This window comes from Falco biarmicus, chromosome 1 (assembly GCF_023638135.1).
Source record: "Falco biarmicus isolate bFalBia1 chromosome 1, bFalBia1.pri, whole genome shotgun sequence".
In the NCBI taxonomy this organism is placed as follows: Eukaryota; Metazoa; Chordata; class Aves; order Falconiformes; family Falconidae; genus Falco; species Falco biarmicus.
In genome coordinates, this window is record NC_079288.1 from 112,860,146 (window position 1) to 112,883,521 (window position 23,376).

Genomic DNA, 23,376 nt, shown 5'->3' on the forward strand with positions numbered 1-23,376 from the left:
GTTCTAGAAAAAGTTTCTGTATTGCTATTGGATGTGTGTGTTGTGTTATACCAGGATGTGAAATAAGCACGAGGAGTTTGAGATGAAACTGCATTTATTATTCTGCTGATTAATGTTTTTATGTAATTTTTATGTTAATATTCTAGCCACAGCAAAATACGCACAGGGGATAATTGGTAGCAACGCATGCTTATTGCTTTACAGAATTATATGTATTAAGGGATCTTTTGTTTTTTTCTGTGCATATTAAATTAATGTACTTAGTTGCAGAAATAATGTAATTCAGGAACAATGGATTGCTTCCTTGGTTTGTGAAGGAAGGATTAAGTGCATGCTGAGGTGACATTTATACATCCTAGGAAATGTGTGTAAGAGAATGGAAAATGTCACTGGTAATAGCTAATATCCCTGCCACGTCCCCCAGTTGTAAACTGGGGTCGAAATCAAATGTATTGTCTTGGCTTGCACTGCCCTATGGGACACATTAGCCTTATTGCATTCACAAGTTTTGCAAGGAAAGGGAGGAGGATCCACCTCAGATTCTGCTGCAGGTAAAAGCCTTTCCCTTATAACCCACAAATACCCAGAAAAGGTTTGTGCAGGTCACAAGAGTTTCTTCTCCAGCTCTGTGGGGAGTTCCTGCACTCCAGCATGACGCTCAGTCTCTGCAGTCCCAGCAGCTACTCATGGCACAGGGGGAAGCTGCCTGCTTCTCCCCACGTCTCCCCAGACCAAGGGTGGGCTCGGAACATCCCACAGCCTCTGTGGGTGTCAGGAGGGCTGGCAGAGAGGAGAGCTCCCCTCAGGATGCTCAGGGAAGCCAAAGCTGACTGAGCTGGAACGAAAGCTGCTTTGTCTGATGTACACTGCCCAGTTCAGTAATCAGCCTTTGTCTCAGAGGGAATTAAAATATCTGTGATGATCTTCTCTTAATAGTGTTCATTCATCAGGAGAGTAATATACCCAGTGTGTGAGAATATTTATTGTGATCCTGCTTACACATTGTACTTTCCGTTGTTAAATAGAAAGGGGCTAAATTTAAATATTTGGCAACCAGAGCATGTCTGAGAGGTTTTATGCTGTCAACCCAATAAGCAAAACTAGTGCAGAGAGATGTGGAGCATGCAGTAGGGAAATGTCCTGCCATTCACTGTGCCAAGAAATACTTGATTCGGAAGAGTTACCTTGGGAAGAACTTTTGTGTAGCCACGATATGATCTCTGGCTTTCTTGGTTGCAGTAATACGTATTGTTCTTCCAGACAGTGTTTAAAGTTTGTCTGTCATTGGGTTTCTCCAGACAGACTTGGTCCAGTCTAGCTTCTGACCTGTTGTGTGGGGGCAAAAGGCACGTACACAGCAATTGCAGAGATATAAGTGATCTTTACTTCTGTGATCTAAGTCTAATTTTAACTTGTTTCTTTTTCAGTATTTTCTGTTCAGATGAGCTTCATGTTTCTGACTTTCCTCTTCTCTACAAGGTAATTGAATGTGCTGAGTCAGAACCTTTGAATATTTGTTTTGTGTGATATCTTTGATTTGGTTGCTACAGTTTATGCAAATGTGGAAGGGCAGATTTCTGAACAGGGATGACCTCATTTTGGCATTTCATATTCTCCTTACTGCATTTTCTCTGTTAGAGTTTCATAGGCTAAGAGAGCAGGACCTGAATTCTGTCCTTTCTTGTGTGTTAATTACAGAGTTGTTAAATCTCAATCAATCACTGCTATACCTCATCCACTGAAAAAAATGGATTTGCACAGATGTCACTGAAGGTATAATTTGCCCTGCAGACATGCTGATGACATATGAGAGAGAGAACTCAGTTTGACTTTTTACATCTCAAGATACATTTGCTGGGCTGGCAATTTACTCTGCTCTGTATATGTCAAATTTGTTACATTTATATGGTGATTCTTAAAAGACAGCTGTCCTGAACTAATGTTTGGTAGAGCTATTTTTTTTTTTCTTTTAAAATATCAACCAGGAAGAACAGTTGTACATTCACTTCTCTAAAAAACAGTACTGTGATACTTAATGCATCACTTGAGCTGGTCAGAGTATTCACCACTGTCCTCTCACTTTAGCTTACTGGAGCAGGTTTTTTAGCAGTGCTCTGCTGAACGGAAGGTGCCACAATACAGCAGACTCAGATATATGCTTTATATAAATTATAGAATATCTGTAAGGGAGAATCACAAAGAATGGTGCAATGTCTTAGAGCTACTTACGGGTTTTTTTAGTGCCACAGGAAAATTTCTCTGTGACAAGATCACCCCCTGACCTTAAAAGGCATTTTTAAATAACTTGAATTGCCAGTCTTAACCTGGGGGGAAGATACGTCCCAACACTAAAATCTAAAATGCCATAATAACCAACTCAGCATGGTAAATATCTAGAATCTCATAAAATGATTCCTAACTTGGACCAAAGGGTGATCCATTGGCCAGTTGTATACCTCTCTGTGTATGTCACTTTTCCACCCTTTCTGGCCTTACTCCCAGTGTGTAAACCCTTAGATGCAATTTTTCTCTGAAGTGAAAGATAACTACATATTCTAAGCAGTGCTTATAGTGCAGACTCAACACACTATCTAAACTGAGCGTTTTGTTAACATTACATACTAGGAAAAGAAATTGTAGGTAATTCTCTTTTTTTTTTACAGGGTTAAGCTGGTCACTGCTGTGATATAGCATGTTTGCAAAAATAACCTTGGCTGGAGTAAAGTTGTGTCCTGCATACCATGTGTTCTGAATTCCTCTCCTTCACACAGGAGCATATTCATTAGAGAGTTTGCTACAACTGAGAAACAATTCTGCTTTAAAAAAAAAAAAATCAAACACTACTGTTCATTTGTGGGTAGAATTATTTCTGTCACTAGACCTGATCAAAGTGATGTGAACATTCGATGATGTTTTAAGAAGGTGTTCGCTATCAAAGGTTATTAAAACTCTTTCTTTTCTAGGAATAACTCTAGTTTCACACCAGCAGACACAGTGGCTATCATTTTCTGTTCCACACACAAATCCCTCACCCTGGGTAAGTCAGGAGATAAGCTTTTGAGCAAAACAACAGTAACATTCATACCTTGCTGTCTTGAAAAAAAAATAATGTTGGTGGTGTCTGGCTTTTCTGCTTAAATGGTTTTGGTTTTAGTGTGACAAGTAATGCTACCAGTATGATACTCTTAGTAGGATAATATTCTTGCACAGATAAAATAAATGCTTATTATGGTGCAGACAAAATAGTCTTCTCACTCAGCTGAGATTGTAGTGGTTGATACAGTAAGACCACCTTGTTTATGAAAAGCTGGATTTTTCTTTCTGTTCTTATTCTGGTTTGTCACCTAATCCAATACTGATAAAATTTCAGGTTTGTTACTAAAGAGGTTGTAAGGAATTATCTGCCCAATCTCACAGTAAAATCTTAAAAGCTGGGATGTACAAGTGAAAGTCAAAGCATGTAGTATATTCAGAAACCACAAATAGACAAGATTGTCTTTTGCTTAACATGAGCAAAATGTATGTGTTTTAAGTCTGCCGATGTTTTGGGTAGTTTTGCTTATTAGAATTCATTTATCAAAACATCATTGAGATATTTGTCACTTACGACACTTTAGTGATGATAAGATGTTCTGATAGATATTCACAGAATATTGCTAAATCAGTTATGCTTACAGCCACTTGCTACTGCTTCATCCATTATATTCAGTTAGTGAAATGACTAGAATATATTCTTACTGTTTTTCAAAATATGAAAACATGTGTTTGATAAAGTATATGTGACTGAATATACACCTTTTCAAGACTGTATCTGTCAAAGAGAAACACAGCTAGTGTCAATAACAAAGGTAAGAACTCAGCCTGAAACAGCGGAAGAACAAGTCGGGACTTAGGTGAGATGTTTTCCAAGTCAGTTTGATACAGCAAAACTCATCTCAGGGTTCTTTGCTTCAGCCAGGCCTGTGCAGCAGAACTGTTAGCAAGTGCCCTTGAAAGTCTGTGGGAAGTGAAGGAGTTCCTGGAAGACAAGAAAAAGGCAAACATAATGCCTCTTTTTCACAGTGGAAACGAGGAGGGGACAAGGAATTATAGATCAGTGAGTTTAACTTCATTTTGTAGAAAACTACTGAAACAAATAATTAAACTATTGTAACAGTGTAGGAAGAAACAAGGAAATGAGTAACAGCCTCGTAGATTTGTCAAATGCATATCATACCAAACTAACCCAATTTCCTTTCACACACAGTCTCATGGGTTGCAGAAAAGTAGCAAAAGTTGTCTGGCTTGAGCGTGGTATGGCTTTCGACATTTGCATGATATTTTGGGCTCCACAATTCAAAAATTATGTGGACCAACTGGAAAGAGATCAGAGGAGAGTGCCATGAATGATCACAGATCTCAAAAAAGTGACCACAGAGGAAGGTTGAAACAATTGGGATTGTTGAGAAAAGACAGTGGAAATACAGTTGTGATCTTCAAATGCATAAAAGGTTGATGCAAAGGAGGAAAAAAAGTAACTCTTTCACAGTGGACTTTGAGAAGGGAAGGACTTTGTTACAATTATGATGATTTCAGCTAACAATCAGGGAAACCTGTCTCATGTAAAACACTTTAGTTGTGGAATATGTTGCTTGTTGATGTCTTGACTCCCCTATCATTGTAGACAAGCCTTAGGCAGGAATCAGATAGCTAGAGTTGACTCTGCCTTGGAGCAGAACATAGGTTAAATGATGTTAGGTCTTTTCCCCCAAATGTTCTACAAAACTGAAGCTTCAACTAATAGATGAGCTTGTATTCGGGAGGACAGTTACACTTACATTTCTAGAGAGCAACCACACAAATTAGTCATAACACACTACCATACTTGCTATTTGGAGGTGTGTATAAACTTAGGACACACCTGTGAGACCACAAAAGAGAAGCTGGTTGTATTTAACAGTACAAATGTGTAAGTCTCCTCCCCGTGAAAACAGTTTTATATACGCTCTGTTGAGAACTTCTGCAGCTTGCCATGACACTAAGAAAATACGCACAGACTTTTTCAATATTTAAGTCCTAGAGGGACTTGCCATCACCCAGAAAAAAATGAGGATTCTTCCATTTCTTTTACGCACTCTACTAAGCATCCTTATGCAGCTTGTCTTGACCTGCATCCTGTGCACACAGCTGAGTCAGTTCACTTCTGCTAGTATGCTCTCCTTTTTATATTTTATTTTCTTCTTTAGAAGAACCTAGTTTGATGCTCCTAGCTTGTTGACTTTCTGGCTCACATTTTCTCAGTTCCAAGCTACTGCGCTCATTAGCATAGACTGATGAGTCGAGCTTTGTATTTTGCAGCTTTCTTTGCTGAAGCACACAAAAAGCCCCAAAACTTTGGCCACCTTGACTACAAGGACTCCTACAGCTTCTCCCTAGCCATACATACTTCTACCCTGCTAATACAGGTGTCTCATGGGTAAGTGTGCAAGTTGAAATGGAACAGTAGGTGGTGGAACGGAGTATTGTGGGACTGTTTCTTGCCTCCAGACTGTTGTGTTTGTCAGCTTCAGGACAGACTGCCTTACCTTCATCCTTGTAGAGCTGGCATCTCATGGAAAGCAAGTTTACCTTCTAGGTGGCTAGTCAGAAGATGCAGTTCATTCTTAGGCTTTGCACTACCTTTCCTTCCTGCTGAGGCCCTGCGTTGAGATCGCTGGGCGGCTGGGACCTGTGCTTCCCATGCCGTATGCCATCTCTGGGGCTCAGCCTTGTCAGCATTTCTTTGAGGCTTCCAGGCTTGTCTTGTGTGGGACCAGCAGCAGCATGTCCTGAATCAAGCACCAGCCCTGATGGGGAAATGCTCTTTTTTGGCAGTCCCTGGGAGCCCATCTTTGGCAAACCTGAGGGTCCCACCACTCCTGTCTGCACCCCTACACCATGTGTGCACGACGTAGGTGTGCCTGCTGTGTATCAGATTCAAGCTGGCTAGTTTTGAGACCGCTGGTATTTTACCAGACGCAGATAAGATAGAGCTGTATAAACACACATTTCTAGGTAAACAGGGATGATTGGGTTTTATAAAGCTGTAGTGCGATGAGGCATGCCCCTGAGCTGGTGATGTAAACAGGAATGTTCACCAGAGCAGCGAGCATTTATTGCTTGGCTGAAGGTGGAAGCAGAGTAGATCTAATTTGTTTTTAAGGATCAGCCATTTCTGAATGACAGTTAAATCTTTACACAGCACGGTCTTGTCCACTTTGATCTCAGCAGAAATGAGAACAGACGCAGGCACTTTGGCCCTTACTCTTTTGTTGTTCTGTCACGTTTCTGCTTGTCCGGAGGTGTTTGCTATAAACGGTGCAGTGAGAAACCTTCTGTTCTCTTGTAGCAGAGAGAGTTTTTCCCTCTCCGTCATTACAATGCCTGAAAGAACAAACACAGCTCAGGGTCTGGTTTCACATCCGTTGTGGAGCTCTGCTTTGTTTGTCTTCAAGATTCCAGTGGTAGTGTATAAATGACCCCCCAACACTTGTTCTTTCGCTTTGAAACTGATTTCTCTCAGCTTGGCAGGTGAAACTCCAAATAGGTACGTCTGGCCCATTCCCTGGGGAGCTTAGAATGGCACCGACTAAAATGGGAGAAGAGCTGACAGCTTTAAAGCTTTAGAAGTGGTAATAGGAGAGGCATGAGAAGACTTTTGTAAGTCAGTTTCTCCCACACCATATTATGAAACCAACTAATTCCCATGCAGTGCATGCTCATGAGGCCAACTGCCACTTCCACTGTTGAATCCATGAATAAGCGCTTGCTCTGCATGGAGATGAGTGCTGTTTCCATATGCTGGGTTTTATTTTGTAGACAGAACAGTTGACACACTTTTTGTCTCAAAGATCAGAGTGCAGGGCATGTTTGTGTAGGGACAAATTACACAGGGTAAGTGCCTTTGCGTTTCTTAGTTAGGAACACAAGCTGGTATTTCTGCATAGAGTTGGGTGCTTTGGCAGTTTTTTGAATACAGTGCATCACATACACAGAAAAACTAATATTTATTTGTATTTCACTTAATGAGTGAAGCAGGATATAAACTTACAAGGAGAGAAGATAAATATAGTATTCACAATGCCCTCTGGCATATTCATCCACACTTTGTTCTCTTTCTCTCCTTTGCCCTACTCACATATATGCACGGTACATGTGGGCACATACATATGCGGACATTTGATGCATGGCTTTTATTAGTGCATTTGCCATTGATTGATTAGTACTTAGTATTAGTACTTCTTCTATTGATTGATTGCAGATGAAGTGACTATTTGACCTTTAATTATGAGCCCTGCTATTGAAAATGACATTGAGCTATGGCTTCACATAATCCATCTGGAAAGCCCGACATGATGCCATTCCCTGGAGTTCATTCAGTGAGAAGAGGCCTCAAGGAAGTGCAAAGCTATCAGTGTGGCTTATCTAAAAAAATACCACAGTTGTTGCTTGCACTTAAACAAAAGTTACAGCCAAGTACAGAACATTATTTTATTTTTTGCAGAGAGGGAATTGCTAGCTAGAAGTTACAACTCCAAAGGTAAAATGCAGAACTGTAAAAAACCATTTTAATTCTTTGTATTTACCATGTAAAATTATTTTATCAGCAAAAAATGGAGTGCACTACCTATTTTGGCTACCAGAAGTGCAAATGTTAGTACTGTAGGTATGATGAGCAGCAGATTGGTAAAAAAATAAGACGGGGTTATTTTTGTTGGTTTATAATAAAACCAGGGCATTGTTTGTGATGCAGAGTACATTTTTCCCCATTTAGATTTATCAGCGTAGCAGTTTGTTCACCATGGGATTCTTAAAGTAATGCAGTCAAAGTTTCTAGGCTACAAAATACTTTAAGGAAATAGAGCTAACTTTGCAAATAAAAGCCAAAGCACAAACTTTTCCTATTGTTTTAATTTCATTCAGATTTTTTTTTTAAATACTCAGCTTCTTACTGCACAGGTATGGAACTGATATTCTGTACTTGAACAATTCTTAAAAGCCTGCTGTAATGCACAAGCAGATTCACAGGCAACTCAAATTGTCTGTGCACGGATCATCTGGGCTATGGATTAGTCAGCCCGTGCTTTCCCCCGTGTTCCCCAGCTGCACAATGTGACAGAGTGCATCGTGCTCACATGTAGCTCCAGTCTGCTCACATCTTATCTATCGTTTGCTCATATTTTCTACAGATACCTCCTTACAACATTTTTCGGAGATAAACAATATATTCATACAGCATAAACCACGGCTGTTTAATATTAGCTGGATTTTTGTTTCATCCGTTCTTTTCCTGCACCCAAACTCTGTGAAATGCTGTACTAATAAAGCACAGACTCTTATTCTGTGGTGATAATCGCCTTTCTCCTTTACATAGAAAAAATGCCAAAATGTTCTAACTAGTGTTAAGATAAAAGGTAGATAGATCATTTTGATTTTAAAAAGGGGGCATCTCTTAATAATTGAATAGAAAGTAAGATGGTAAAATTGCGTGCATTTCCCTAAGTGAGTGTTCAGGCTATACTCTGGTATTTTTGAAATGTGGTGGTGGTTCTCAGTTCCTGGCAGATAATTGTCCTTTAAGGCGATTGATTATTCATCAGGGTACTAACTGTGACTAGCTATAAGTGTGTAAATAATTCCTCTGACTTTTACATATAGATCTAGAAAATAATCCTGGTTAATTGCTCTCTGAAAGTTTTCAAGAGTAAGACCTTTGATACTCTCTTTTACTTTCGAAATTTTCCTATGAGTGTTGAACAGGAGACATTACTGCTGGTGTCATGTCATACTTCTTGGTGTTACTATTGCTTGAATTTGCGTATTTTCTTACTTGTTACAGACTTTTACTCTCATTTCTTCCCTACATGTCTGGTAGAGTGATATAAGTGAAAATGATCTAGTGACTGCTCTGCCTAGAGTTGGTGGGTGCTGACCCTTGGGGCAGAAGGGAGGCTGATGGGAGGAATATTCTTGAAAGAATGAGTGTCATGGAGGCCATGTCTGGGCCAATATGTACCCCTCACTACTGCCAGAGAGTTAGAAACTCTTTCGTGTTCCAGCTTCTGGGATCCCAAGGGGCTTCAGCAGCAAGGAATTGCCTGGGCTTTTTCCTCAGCTCTGGGATTCCCCTTCTCTTTGTCCTCTCTCCATCCCTGGAAAATAAGTACTGAGGGATTCATGTTACATGATATGACAGTAGGGAGAGCAGAAGCACCTGCACATACTGCACTTCTCTCATGTTTGCATCTTTTTTTCTTGTAGCCCAAGTTGAAGGCAGCTGGATTGCCTTTCCTAGCTCAGCAGTCTTCTAGAACCAACATTTAGTTCTTATCAAATGATATTATTGGTCAGGTTATTACCATGTAATTGGTATGTCTTCCTTCCCGATACACCCCAAAGAATGCCAGGAAATGCTGCTGTTTCCAGTACAGCTGCTATGTCAGAATACTAGCAAAACCAAATGGTATGGTATGAATGGCATGAATGTTTCCTGCTTTCATGGACAAATCCAGCCATGGTAAGATATCATTTTGCATGTGTAAGCATTTCTGTAACACTAAGGCCACCACCCACTTGAAGGGGCTATCTCCACAAGAAATCAAACTGACAGTTTTGTGTAGGCTGTTGTCACTGAGTTAGTCTATGCCAGAGCATCTCTTTTATTTTCCCTTGCTACTCATATACGTGGCTGGGCAAACACCCCCTGTTTGTCTCCTTCACACCAGAGCATCCCTAGGGGCTGTACTTTTGGGAAGGAAAGGTGGTGGCAGGCCATTCCGAAAGTAGGAAATGGTATAATCTGGTGAGTTATAGTGGCTTTTGGACACCAAGTACCTGATTCTCCTTTGGTTTTCTAATCACAGATTCGCAATAGAGCATGTTCAATCTATTGCAATTTACTCAATCTTGACCTCTCTGTGATTCCAGAAGGGGGAATACTAGAGTAAATTAGGGAAACTCCTTTCCTGTTGGACCTGAAACGTATGTTTCTTTGATTAGGCTTAGAATGTGGCAAGAAATTCTGTACTGGCTCCCAAGGCTTCCTTTTCATCTGTATAGGTTTTTTATTAATATTTAGAAAGTTTGCCTCCAGCAGTACTAAAATGTGCATCAGAGGACAACAGTTGTTTACTGTGTTTGAACTGAAGAATCTCACCCAGGAGATCTCATTCGCTTGAAGTTTACATCTCTCAATCTTGACTTGCAGAAAGAGATCGATGAATAACAATTGTCATTTCAGAGTTGCACCTCTCCAATTATTTATTTGGTTGTGTGTCTTCCCAGATGTACACGTAATTGGATCAGACACTAAAAACCAGATTGCCAGTTTTTAATGACAGCAAGCTCATACCTCTTTATAATAATAATAAAAAAAATAAACACACATACTCATCTGTAAAATGATAATGACAGAAGAGCTCTCCCTCCCCACCAAAAACAGTTAAAGTTAATTTACCTACTTTAAGAAACTACATTATATTCAGCAGACAGCTGACAGGTTACCCTTGGGAAGATCCACGTTTGGACATGACTCAAGATTTTTTTTTTTTTACCTCAAGCTGGCAGAGGCTACAAGTGTCACCCATACTAAAGCTGGCAAGTATTGAAGATGATGTTGAGTCTCCCTGAGAGAGTTGCATCTACATTTGCAGCTCTCAGTGCACCTTCTGGCAGCCAGTCTGAGCTGCTGACTCCAGACGCTTCTAAAACAGTGGGTGCAAAGATGTGAAAAATCAACAGCAGCAGCAAAATTTAGAAATCTCCTATTACAGGATAGTTTTGGGAATCTGGAAGAGGGATCCTCCTCTAAAAGCTGCCATGACCACAGCAAGCACATAACCCTAGTCCACAGAATTTCAGAAATAGTATCCCTCAGTATTTCTAGGTAGTGAGCCGTTTTCTCAAAATGCCTTCCCGAATGACTGGAGCATTAAGGCTTTTCTGGCCTCGTATCTGCCTTTCTTGGGCACAGAAATCAAATGAAGAGAGAATTAAAGGAAAAATTAAGCTAGTATTCCTAACTTTTTTCTTTATGAAAAGAAGTGTTTTCTTGTTTTACCATTTATAATGAATTTGTGTATCAAATTTTTCTTTGCATCAAGGTTTCAGAAGGAATAAAACCTTTTAAAAAAATCTAATTAAAAGGTAGTATGAAACAGTTCGGAGCATAACCCTTTCCTGCTTGTGCTTGCAAATACAGTTAGAACAACTATAACACATGTTTGTAATGGCTTTTTTAATATGTGTAAATAAAATCCACATAATCAAAAGTTTAATGCTAAGAAATCTTAGCCTCAGCTTTGTGTGGAAAGGGCAGTAATGTTCAAGGAAATAATCAAATTAACCAAATCGCAGCTTTGTGTTTTTAGAACATTTGTCAATCTCTTTGTCCAGAATTCCTTTCATTAGTAGGTCTAATCTATTAAATATTCAAAAAGTGTTGGCTACAAGAATTATAAAGAAGGGAAGGAAGTGTTTGTATCTCATTGGTTTAAATGTCATAGCTTAGATATTGCCAGTGAATTATAAGGAAGAATTTATTCTGTGCCTTGAGTAAGTTACGTGTATGAAGAGTGAACTGATACCCAAGCAATTAAAAAAAAAACAGCACTGAAGTGTGAGGAAAAGTTTACAACATTGCTGTGCCCACGTTGTGGTGCCAAATTAAGGATAGGTCACCTTTAAAATATGACTTATGGTGGTTCAATTAATTCTTTAATTCCCTGTTAACTAATTGCTACTACCATATTGTCAGACAGGTGGAGGTGTTTTGGAGTCTAAAGCACTAGTCTTCAGTTGTTGGTGTTAAATGTTTCATTGTTAGCATCTGGTAAGATTGCCTGTGTTGTGTTCGTTAAACATCACTTCTAATCTGAATGCACACGTTGAAAACCCAGAAATAGACAAACTGTACTTTCTTTCTCTTCCCTCCCAGCTTTTACATTTTTATTTACTTAAAACTTACCAAGCAAAATATCAAAAAAAAGTATCAAGATGTGCTGTTTCTTAGTAACTGTATTTACATTGCACTTAAATTACTGCTCCTCTGAGCAGTATAGTGAGCCAGCTATCTGAAGAACAAGAATTAATGAAAGCATTCGAAGCATATTAGGTTTTCTTCTTTTTTAGTTCTTGTTATAGCAAAAGAAATACTTTATTTCTCATTCATTTCTCTTCTTCCTTCTCCTTCTTTACTTAACTATTAGACCATCCAATCTCTTCCAACGTGGTGTGGGTCTCAGTGAAATTCTTGCATCCTAGCATAACTGTATGGCCCATATGTGACCACACTGCTCTGATTCAGTACAGAGCCTTCCCAATAATTCTAGGCCACCAAAAGAGGTAAGTCATGTAATGGAATGCAAGGGCTTGTTGAATATTCGGGTAAATAATTGTTCTTTCCCAAGGAGAGGGACGAAGGTGAAAATGCTTTTTGAAGATGAGGGTCCACGCAGACCTCCAGACTGAGCTAGGATAGCTCTCCATCTTGCAATTTTCCTCTGCAGCTCTTCCAAACTCCCTTCATGTCTCACCCATCCCTTATAAAACCTCCCTGTCAAATGTTTGGTTTTATCACTTTGTGAGCCTGGTTTTTGCTTTCCATTACATTATTGCTGACCTGAAATATGAAAACATACTGAAAGAATCGTCTTTTTTCCCTGAAAATATTTTAAGCCCAAGTCTTCATACAGCATGTATGTGGGCAAAAAGGCAGGGGAAATGTAGTCTCAACTGCTACAAACATTGTAGATCCTTCCCAGTCAGGGAGGGAGTGTCCCGTCACCTGGAGGCAGTTGTGGTTGTGCATCGTGATGGATGATCTCTTTATACCTTCAGGAAAATCAGACTTCCATGGTAACACTAGGCTTTGACACCAAGGTGTGATTGAACCTTAAGTGCCACAAACCATTTTACTGCTGTAAACCATTGCCTAGCCACTGCGAGTGGACTCCTGACATTATTTACTTCTGGACAAGACAGTAGCAAAGGTTGTCTGTTACTTTGCTCAGCCTTGATTCCTTTGCAGAGTACAAAATTACTCTAAGGTTTAGAATAACTTGGTTAGGGCTAAGAGCAAAAGAAATCTCAGAGTTACAGCCGGAGTGGGCCTTGGAAAGGGCTACCAGTTTCTTCCCTGAGGAATTTTTCACCTGAGGAAGAGCTTGGCTGCCTGTTTAAGGCTCAGCTTCAGGTAACATTTGCCTTCCAATGTGGTGTGATTTCATATTATGTTGGAAGGTACTTTCTTCAGCTGGAATGGGAATACTCAGAGGCGAGCAAGTATTTGTATTGTTGTGGGTTGTCAGCTATTATTTAGCTATTCCCATACCTGAAACAAACTGGTCCGGAGGGAAAAGCATTTAACCTGAGTTCAGTGCATACTTTGGAGAGGGCATGGATATAGGGAAAAGAATCCTTAGGCACTTGATTTCTCAAAAGCATCTTCTCCTGTCGTGATCTCTAACAGAGTCTGGACAAGGGCAAGAAATGCCTTCTATACCTGGCTAGCTTTCCCTGAGGATAGGCAGAGTATGTAAGCTTCTGTCTCCTCAAAACTAACTGTGGCAATACGACTTGCCTGGGAAGAAGAGGGAAGATTAGCAGCATCTTGCCATTCTGGTAGCTATCTGCATGAACAACTTTTTTCTAATCCTCTAAACTGGATTTTGCCTAGATCTCGCCACCCTTTCCCACTATGCGGTCAGTGTGCTGTATGCGATACTATTGTGAAACTTGACAGTAAAATTTCAGGTGCTCAGTTGGCACTGTCTTTGCAGGAATGAGCTCAGACACCTTCCGCTCTGGCAGCTTAGGAGGGGTTTAATGCCGTATATGCCCCTCTTTACAGGCCTTTTCTCAGCTGAAAAGAAGAAATAGCTATTTGACCTACTAATGTTCCCTTCACATCAACCCCTGAGAGGATCCTTCAGAGAGAGAGTAGCATGGAGAGTGTCAGAGAAGCTACCGTCATACATTTCATTCATTTTGTATATTACACTTGAAGATTATGGCAACGGAGAGTTGTGAAATGCATAGATGAGTAGAAGGGAGAACTGAAAATCCAGAGGTTAAGGCTTTTCTTCAGAGTGTTTCCTCTGCCTCTTTACGAGGGTTGTTTGGCATTCTGATGCCTGAACGCCTGGTCCTTGCATAGCCCCAGTGATGACCTCTTTGTTTTGCCCCAAACCTCTTTTTCTAAGAAATGCTGCAGCGTTTTGTGATTTGGAATGTGTTTCAGTAATGTAAGCAATAAAGTTTTAGGATAAATTGTTTGTTGTGAAGACATTCAAGGGGAAAAACCTATACAGTGGAGTATGTAAGCAGAGCATCTAGCAATAATTCTGCTTTGGGTGTGAGAGATAATGGCCTACGTTTTGGTGGTAATAAAAATGTTCTATTAAGTTCTCTGAACCCATTGCAATGTGATAGAAAACAGCAAATGATGAAACAGTGCTTTAAGGGGAGCTTATACATTCAGCAAGCATAAAATAAACATATTAAAACAGAAAAAAACCACCCTGATTTCCAGTACTTCTGTTTTATCACTTCCATCATGGGTATAGGATAAAAGAAAACTCTTACTTGCTTGTTAGAAGAAGAAAGCTCCTACTTGAAGTTCTTACTTGGCAGATGTCAGTTGAAAGCCCTGCTATGGAATATGCTGCAATGTCAAACTCTGTTGGGTAATTTTAGACAAATGTGTCATGTGTGACATGGAAATATGGCATGCTGTACATTAGTGATTTCCCAAGTGTTTGGATCAGGTAGTAATGTGCTGAGAAAGTGCTCTTTATCTCTCCACACTGTGTACTTGTATAGCAGTGGGGAAAGGCTTTTGGTAGAAATTACTTTAGTCAGAAAAAGAATCCATTTACAATATGTGCCTTCTAACATCTTTGAGACAATGCATTGTATTAAAGAGGCATTTTTTGATTAATGTTTTATAAACATTTTTCAGCATGACAGCTTAAAGTCCCTGTAAAATTGTAAATGCGTGCATAGTGCTCACTTCCATAAAGTCAAATGCCATCTCATAAAGTCTAGTTGGATCCTGTCAGTGACAGTGACACAGAATCAGTACCTTGGAGCATTAAAATTAATTTGCTTCATTTATATTACTGCAGTGATAGCTAGATGAAAAGAGTCCTATATTTAAATTCTCTTAAAAATACCTTCAAATCTTTTAGGATTTTTTATTATTATTATTTTACAGTTAACTAAATGTAGTGAAGCACAGCATAATATTTTCATGGGCCTTTTACGAAGGTGACTACGAAGTGTGAAAGTAGCAAAGGGGAAAGGGGAGGATGTGGGAGGTTATGCTGGGTGCAGAGCTGGAGGAATGATAGGGAGCTTTCAGTTGTGCAGGCTACTAGAGAAACGGTGGCCTTTGACTGGGGCCGATAAACCACAGCCTTGGAGCCAAACTGGAATGCCCTGGAGCAATGGAGAGCAAACAGGGCTTCCCTATACCAGACCGGTGAGAGCAGCCCTCTCACTCCTCCTTGCCGTTGTTGAAGGTCACGGATAAACAGCTTTTGCCTTGCTGGCTTTTCCTCAGGTTTGCAAAGTTCTTGGGTGAAATGGGCAGAGTGGGGACACAAACAGGGAGAAAAATGAAATGTGCTCCATGTCACAGGCCTAACTCTTCTCTCTGTTGCAGTGGGACTGTGATTTTAGGGGAAGAACCCAAAATTTACACTGCTACAAGTGAGCAGAATGAAAGGTCTTGGGAAGCAAACCCAGGCAGGCTAGAAGCATGGGAGTGGAGAAGAGGAGGAAGAAAGAAAGGGAGAGAATACAAACAGAAAAAAGAAAAAGAGCCTCTGAATACCAGAGCCAAAGCGCAAGGAGGAAGATGGGAACACGGGGGAGCGCTGGTAGGAGAAACATAGCCAAACAAAGGAGAAGAGGGAAGTTCAGGGTAAAAAGCTGGGAACACCAATGATCCTGTTTGTAAGGGCCATCTGTGAGATGATCTCAGTGCTTCCTCTCTTCTGAGACACCACACTAGTCCTGCTCAGGTGAGGTGCTGTTTTCTCACCCAGCTGGGTATCACATTTTCTTTGGAGGTGGATGGGATACAACCCTGACTTGTATTTGGTCAGCTTTGATCCAGGAGTTGGACACACATTCGTGCAATAAATCCCATTTAAAGGATTTTGGCAACTCAACAGTTTGTTACACCCCTGCTTTGAGCAAAGCTGCACAAGTTGGCAAGAAACCACAGAGGAGCACTTTGCCATTCAGTTCTCATGGTAGATAGTGAGTGAGGATCTTTGGCAGAGGAGTTGAACCAAGCTGCTGGAAGCCTGTAACTGCATAAACCACAGCAACACAAATGGGTGTTTGTGGTATGAACCTTCAGATCATGACAGCAGTCTTAAAACTTGAAGACTGTCTATAAACTGATAATGCCAATGTTCCTCCTCCAGTGTCAATCAAGATGAAGACCCATAGAAGTCAGTCCAATTACCCTGAAATGCAGATAAGCCTGATTAATGGCTCTGTGAAAACGAAACGAAAAATCCTTACAGGCATTATTCTTCACACGTCTGAATGCAGCCTTAATGCTCCAGATGGCAAATAAGTACCCTAGTAATATTAAGGCATGGGAGGAGGGAGGAGCTGCTGTGTACTTTCAGGACACTTAAGACTAAGGTGGTGGTCTGGGTTTTAATATATGTGATTTGGTCCTGTGCAAAACTTTATTTATCTTAGACTTGGTGTAGCTGTCATACTCCATTAGCACTGGAAGCAATATGCTGTAAAAGATGAGGAAAAGAGGAGTAGACAGCCCAAAATAAGGATAACCATATCGGTTTTGTTTAGCACCTTCATTCCTTGCTATCTATCTGAAAGATTTAAACTCATCTCACTCACACTTCCATAGGTTTGTTACAGCCACACCTGTTCACGTCACTACTGTAGCAGTCAGTGTCTGTGTTTCTGTTACAGCTTCTCTTAGTGCTGGGTCATGATCTCATCTTGAAAATGCATTATGGGCTCAGATTGAGCGTACAGCATCAGCCCAGGCGTCACAATGTCACTTTTCTTCCTTTGGCTGGGATTTGGTTTTCATTTTGGTCGTCCTGTCCCCCTGTGTGCCCCCTCCCAGTGTTTTTTATACATTATATATATTTAAAGAAAAAAGTACAGAGATTTTTTTTTTAAGAGAGGGAAAAGTAACTGTTAAAATACATTTTTCCTAATTAGGAATTTGCATGAGTTTTATGCATTTGGAAAACGTTAGCAGTCATACTGATGCCTGCAGTTACAATGTATTGCTACAAAAAAGTTCTGACAACATTTTAAAAAATAAATACATTTCTGTTTAGCTTTGTGGTAATATTTCTGATGCAAGCATTTGTGACTGTAGTTTCTGGGTCCCTTGTCATGAAGTATTTTCTGAGAGAGTTGCATACTGGCAAAGTTGGAATTACAAAAATCAGAAAGTGCATAAGAAGCCGACAGGGCTTTTTCTTTCCATTGAAATAATGCTTACCTGCAAAAATGATTATTATTTCTTCTTTTCACCAGTTAGGTTTTCCTGGTAAATAACAGGAACTTTAATTGCACATTAGTAGCTTACAGGAACCTATTGTTGTGACATGTATTTAAACAAGCTGTGAATTAAGAACCGCTTTCCACCCAGTGATCTAATTATATTGTCACACTAATTACAGTATTTTGTATTTGTATTTGACAACAATAGTTTTCTTTTCCTAGTTTACTGAAATAGCTTTCCTCTAGAGAATTTACCTTTTAGACTGGAATGTCTCATCTTTTCTTTCAGAAAATGTACAGTAATTTAAAGCGTGTCTCCGTCACTTTGGGTCCATTCTGTTCACATCTCTGCCATTAGTTTTCTGTGTGATCCCAGGCTAGTCATTTTAGTGTTCTCTGATTCTCTGTAGGAGTCCTGTTCAGCTTACTTAAGCGTTTTTGGATCTATGGGTGAAATTGCACTACCAAAACACCAGGTACTGTCTTACAAACATAAATACAGCATGTTCATAGCTTGGGACTCTAGTTTTCTGTGGTTAGAGAACAGGAAAGGACCCACAAGGGTCAATTCCAAACTTGGAAATGGGCAATAAAACCTTTTATCCGTTTACAAAAGCAGTATGATGGACATCTGAAGTAAATTACACTCCTTAATATCATGTGGATGTCCATTTAATTTCTATCCCAATACTAACTATCCCCAAGCCCCAGAAACTAGTGTTAATAATAAGCAGCCCTACTGTGTGATAAGTCCATGATGTTGTTTTGAAGGTAATTATAATATTGAAATTAAGCACTCAAGCCTTTATTTATTTGATTTAATCTTTCCCTGGAAATGTCCGCTAAGTAAAGGCTACTGGTATGGGGACAGCATTGTTAGTGGTGTAATGTGATGAAGCAAATGAAAATAATTACAAGAAACGGTGCTGTGGAAACATCATGAAGATTCCGGCAAGCCCAGACATGTGTCGGCAATAGTGGGGCACTAGTGGAATGGTAATATTCAAGAAATAAGCTGCTTCCTCACATAGGGAGAAGGCAGCTTTCATTAAGGGAAACCTGAAACGGTGTTGAGAATGGGAATTTGTCCGGGACACAGAGAAGCATTTATGTAAACGCGGCAACTTTGGCTGATCTGAAACATCTTCTGATGGGGGAACGGAGAGCACGTAGCACTACGCTCAGCTTTTTGTCATTGCTAAGAAAGGAGACAGACAGATGAGCTCTGTGAAAACCGTGTGTAGTCTGCTTCGCTGCAAGGTTGATGCTGGTGGAAGATTCATAGAATGACATTTAAGATGAGGGAAAAAATAAGGTATGTTCTCAGGGGGCTCCTGAGGGATCACAGCTGCTCTTGTTGGTGACTATGCAAATGTCTGGTCAAGTGAGACAGAGATGGTTGCAAGTTTTGCCCACACCTATGCTTTGTGGAGCACAGTAGCAAAGATTTAAGCAGGTAATTTTGAACAATGTGTTCAAAGTAAACATAATCAGTTTAATTACTGCAAAACTAGATCAAATTTAATTTTACATATCACATCGTCAAGTGGGAAAATTGTGCATGGAGGTATCTAATAGAATTAGCACTGCTGAGTGCAAATTCGAGCTCTTAGGAAAAATGGCCCATCTTTAGCTCTTAACAGTCACTTCTTTCAGCATCTGACAAATTCTGTACTCAGCTGCTCCCCAACTCTTCATAGATGTGACCACTTCATATTGCTCACTTGGTTCACGAAACCTTTTCTCTCATGCTGTAGCTCTTCTGAAACATACAGGTAGAGTAGAGAGTTTTGTTCTCTAACAAGTGAGCCTCATCTGTAGGGCACCTGAGTCTGCCTTGACTGCATGAATCGAAGCAGGGAAGGCTGTCATTTGGGTACTCACCAGCTGGCAGGGGCTATGCCAGGGAAACGCAACCCTCCTGCAGCGGTGAAGGGACTCAAGAAAGGTTGCAAGCAGGAGTCAGGCAGGTTGGATGGAGGGTGATCATGAAAACACAAACCAGAGCACAGGGAGAGAGAGGAAGAAGTAAATAAGCAGCACAGAGTGATGCTCAGCAACCCAACAGTCATGCGATAGCAGAACATATTTTATATCAAATCTTCAGCAGGAGTTTGACAGCTAATAGCATAATTATAAAAGATCTTTTATGGCATTCCCCTATTCCTTCCTTTCTGCCACAGAACCTTCTCTGCCATTTATTTTTTTTTTGTTCATGTTCTTGCTGATTTGTTTGGGTTGGCTTTTTTATACAAAACTTCTGAGTCCTCATTTTGTTTCTTTTGAGTTCATTTGGGTTGTTTTTTTTGTTTGGGTTTGTTTGTTTGTTTGGGTTTTGTTTGTTTTTTTGTGTGTGTGTGTGAAATGTCAGTGCCATATAAAATGCTTTGCTCTTATCTGGAGCTTAAAATCTGAGGTGAGTGTCTGCTGTTTTTCTGCCTACAGGGATTCCAATGCTGAAGATAGTATTTATGGGTTATGAGCACCTATCCTTAATTTCCGTCCCCTTACTCATCTATCATCCTGCTCAGATTCTTCTTGGCAGTCTATTGGTACCAACAATAAAATCTTGGATGGTTTCTAGGCAAAAGGTAAGAATCGCTGGTTTTGATTTATAATGGCTGGTGTGCTATGAGTTAAAAAAAAATACCTAAACACGTCTTAAACTCCTTAGGTTCCTTCTTGAGGATTCCATGGTAGGATTTTTCTGTTCCTTTTCTCCCTCTATGGCAGTGATAGCCACAGTAGTGTCAAATTAAAAATGCAGAACTTTATCCCCCTTGGTTCTGAAAAGGTTCAAATCTTGAAGTCAGACCTCTACAGTTAGTTCAGATTATGAATTCATTCAAATTACAAATTCAGATTATGCCCAATAAGAATGGCTCTGTCTTTAGCTAATAACCACAGCTTTGGATCTCCCTTTTGGAGAAGTAACAAAGATCTGTCCACTGGTGTGGGTGCTGGGGAAATTGCGTAAAATGAGGGCACTTCCTGAATTGAATGGAAGCAGGATGTAAAGTTTTTTAATTATTTTTTTCTACTTGGGTCACCCTGTACAACAGTAAGAAGTCTTAGAAGTCTGATGCATCACATTTCATGCCACAGTTATGGCATGGGATAGTTTGTTAGGATTATTGACTATAACTAGAGGTTTTTGCATCGACATCCCTGATTCAAATTATGCTTATTGCAATACAAATTGAAGCTACTGACATCTGACATCTACATGAAATAATTGCAGTGGTTTTGGTCAGGTTCTCAGAACAGTAGTAACCACCTCGCAGAAAGCTAGTCCATGCAACTAATTTTAATGCTATCTTTAATTTTCTGAGATAATAAGGATCAAGAAGCTGATGCTTTGTCTTTGACAGCCATTTTAGATGAAGGTTGGGAAGCTGTGGGAAGCCCAGTGCCACCAGTACCTTGTATTCTCCACTTCTCAGTGGAGAAAATTTTTTTTTATAACTTTCGTATTTAGAATTTTCAGCAAAACCCAACAGACTTCCATTTTAGTAGCTTCACCAAAGTCACCTTGTTAACTTGAATGCTAAAATCCCCCACATTTGTGGTTTTTATGTGGCTCCACTTTTGCTTAACTGAATGGCACAAAGCAGGAAAATTGTCAGTGTTCAGGAACTGTGTCCACAAATCAGACCTTGCTAAGACGCATGTATTGTAGTATCTGAAAATGGAAATTGAGAATCATATGTCATTTCTCTTATCAGTCCAAGAGTCTTTTTTTTTTAGTGAGAAATTATCAGGAGACATTACAGCTTGTGTAAAGAAAATTCCATTGCTATTCCTGCAGAAAGATAGCCTAAAGTTGATACTACTGGTGAATGATCCCTGCAATGCTGGCTTCTCTTCATCATCTAACTGCTCTCTGCTGCCACAAGACCAGGAGTGGGGCTGGAGCTCATCCAGACCTCCCTGATCCTCAGGGGTGATAATGGCCTTTAGGGGCTGCTGTCAGTCACTGCAAGTTAACACTGCCTTTAAACAGGGCATCAGAAAAGTCAGCCAGTACTGGAGAGACTTACAGTTCACCAGCACTAGTTTCTTATTCATTAAGCATCAAATAAACCTCCTGTGCTAATCAGACTGTAATGCTGCTGTAGAGCCACTTTGGGGGATTGTTGTTCTGTTGCAGCAGTTTCTTCAGTTGGTCTTCTGTATTATTTACAAATGTTATTTTAATTACTCTTTGAAAAAAATCAGTGAGGTTGGGTCTGGTACAGTTGCAATAAGTATAATAGAAGTGAATGTTGTGACTGGATAATGGTCTCCTGCTTTGAAAATAAACATGTCATCATCACCCTTGATGTTTATTTTCTATAAACACCTTGGCTTCATTTTGGCATCTCTCTTGCAGGGGGAGACGGTTATCCAGTCACAGTACTCATCTGCAGTGACATTCTTACTTAATTATGATAGTACATGTGATCTGGTTGTATGAAATTGAATTTAAATATTTAGAGGTTCATCTACACTAAGGTATTTCTAGTTTGTAAATATGGCAGCAGAATCTGCCAGACTACAAAGTTAAAAAATTGTTTCCCCAAACAAAATGTGAAATGATGTCTCTCTCCAAAGTCTCTTGCTGAATAATAACCAAAAGACTAATCTCAAACGGCTAGATTTAACAATAGTTAAATGCTGGTGTTTCTGAAAGCTGGTGTTTCTGAGGGGAATATAGCCTATTTATTTTTAAAGGTTTGGATTTTTTTAAGGGTTTACATTTGTGCTAGAGCATTTTTCAAGCAGTGCTTACAAGCTTTAAATGTACAATATTAAAGGTTAATATCTACAATAAGAAGACCCATCAGACATCTCTCAGACTGAAAATCGCTTGTTTAGCCAACCCTCCAGAAACGATAAGTCTCTTACTCGACAGGCAACTGCCAGTCTGCCTGGGCACTTCACCCAAAAGGCTAAGGGAAGCAGAGGTTCCAAATTTCAGGATTTTCCCTCTCACTCAGGCTGATTCGTCCCGCACAAGAAAGCACTGAGCTTTTTTGTTGCAGAGCACACCAGCAACAGGCATCCTCACAGTGACCACGCCGTGTAACACGGGAGCAGCTGAAAACCTGAGACCTTTTAAGCCTGCTGCGTTTGCCTCCCAGGTTAGAGGGGCTGCTTCCAGCCAAGCCAGAAGCACGGTCGCCTGCCATTTGAGGTGAACTGTCACACACTGAATAAATAGCTCAGCTACCATAGCTGGCCCACCCTGCGGGGAACGCAGAGCTGGACCCTGCCATCAGGTAAAGGCAAGTGGTTTCCCTCAGTTAAGAGTAGGCTAGAGCTACAAAGACATCAAGTGTCCGCTGGCATAAGACCACCTCTGGGCTGATGGACTTTGGCTTCTTTTTACCTTTTCTCGGAAGGGTATAGACATCAGGGGTGCACGACATCCACCCCTGCGGCAGTGACTATACTCTGAGCAGCCTTCGAGCCATATGGAAGGAGGCCAGGGAACACAAAGGTGTTGGCAGAAATGTTCTTCACAGTCTTTCCCTACATGAGTCAGAAGCTCTCATATCTCTGCCACAAGTGGTTTGAGTGGGGTTCAAATAGTCGCTTTCTAAAAGACATCTGAGACCCACCTCCGCTTCCTTTACTGGCACTGTGGCCATATTCCTTGTGGTTCCGCTGTGAAGACTGTCTGTAGCTGGGGAGGTTGTGATGTGCTATCAGAGAGAAAAACATCATCACAGATCCCAGAGCGGCCTGTCAGCTGCATGCTGGCTCCTCACTCAGCCTCCCAGAAGTCACACAGCATTCTCTTGCCCCTTATAAATTAAAATCTTGTCTTGTTCTGTTGGTTGTCTTTGGAGAATATAAAAAAGTGAC

The 23,376-nt window shown here is 40.3% G+C and overlaps 1 protein-coding gene across 7 annotated transcripts in view; it reads left to right on the forward strand.

The window, feature by feature from the left end:
• The window catches only part of SLC10A7 (solute carrier family 10 member 7), a 153,994-nt gene that overhangs the window by 127,898 nt on the left and 2,720 nt on the right, over window positions 1-23,376 (forward strand). For 4 of the 7 annotated variants that reach the window (XM_056361625.1, XM_056361591.1, XM_056361598.1 and 1 more), the window contains 3 exons: window positions 1,428-1,479; window positions 2,964-3,037; window positions 19,972-20,117. In XM_056361625.1, the coding sequence (XP_056217600.1) occupies window positions 1,428-1,479; window positions 2,964-3,037; window positions 19,972-20,117 (272 nt within the window). Of the gene's footprint in view, window positions 1-1,427; window positions 1,480-1,698; window positions 2,738-2,963; window positions 3,038-3,954; window positions 4,097-19,971; window positions 20,118-23,376 lie in introns of those variants that run through there. The other 3 variants (XR_008825824.1, XM_056361617.1, XM_056361610.1) reach the window with 3 other exon arrangements.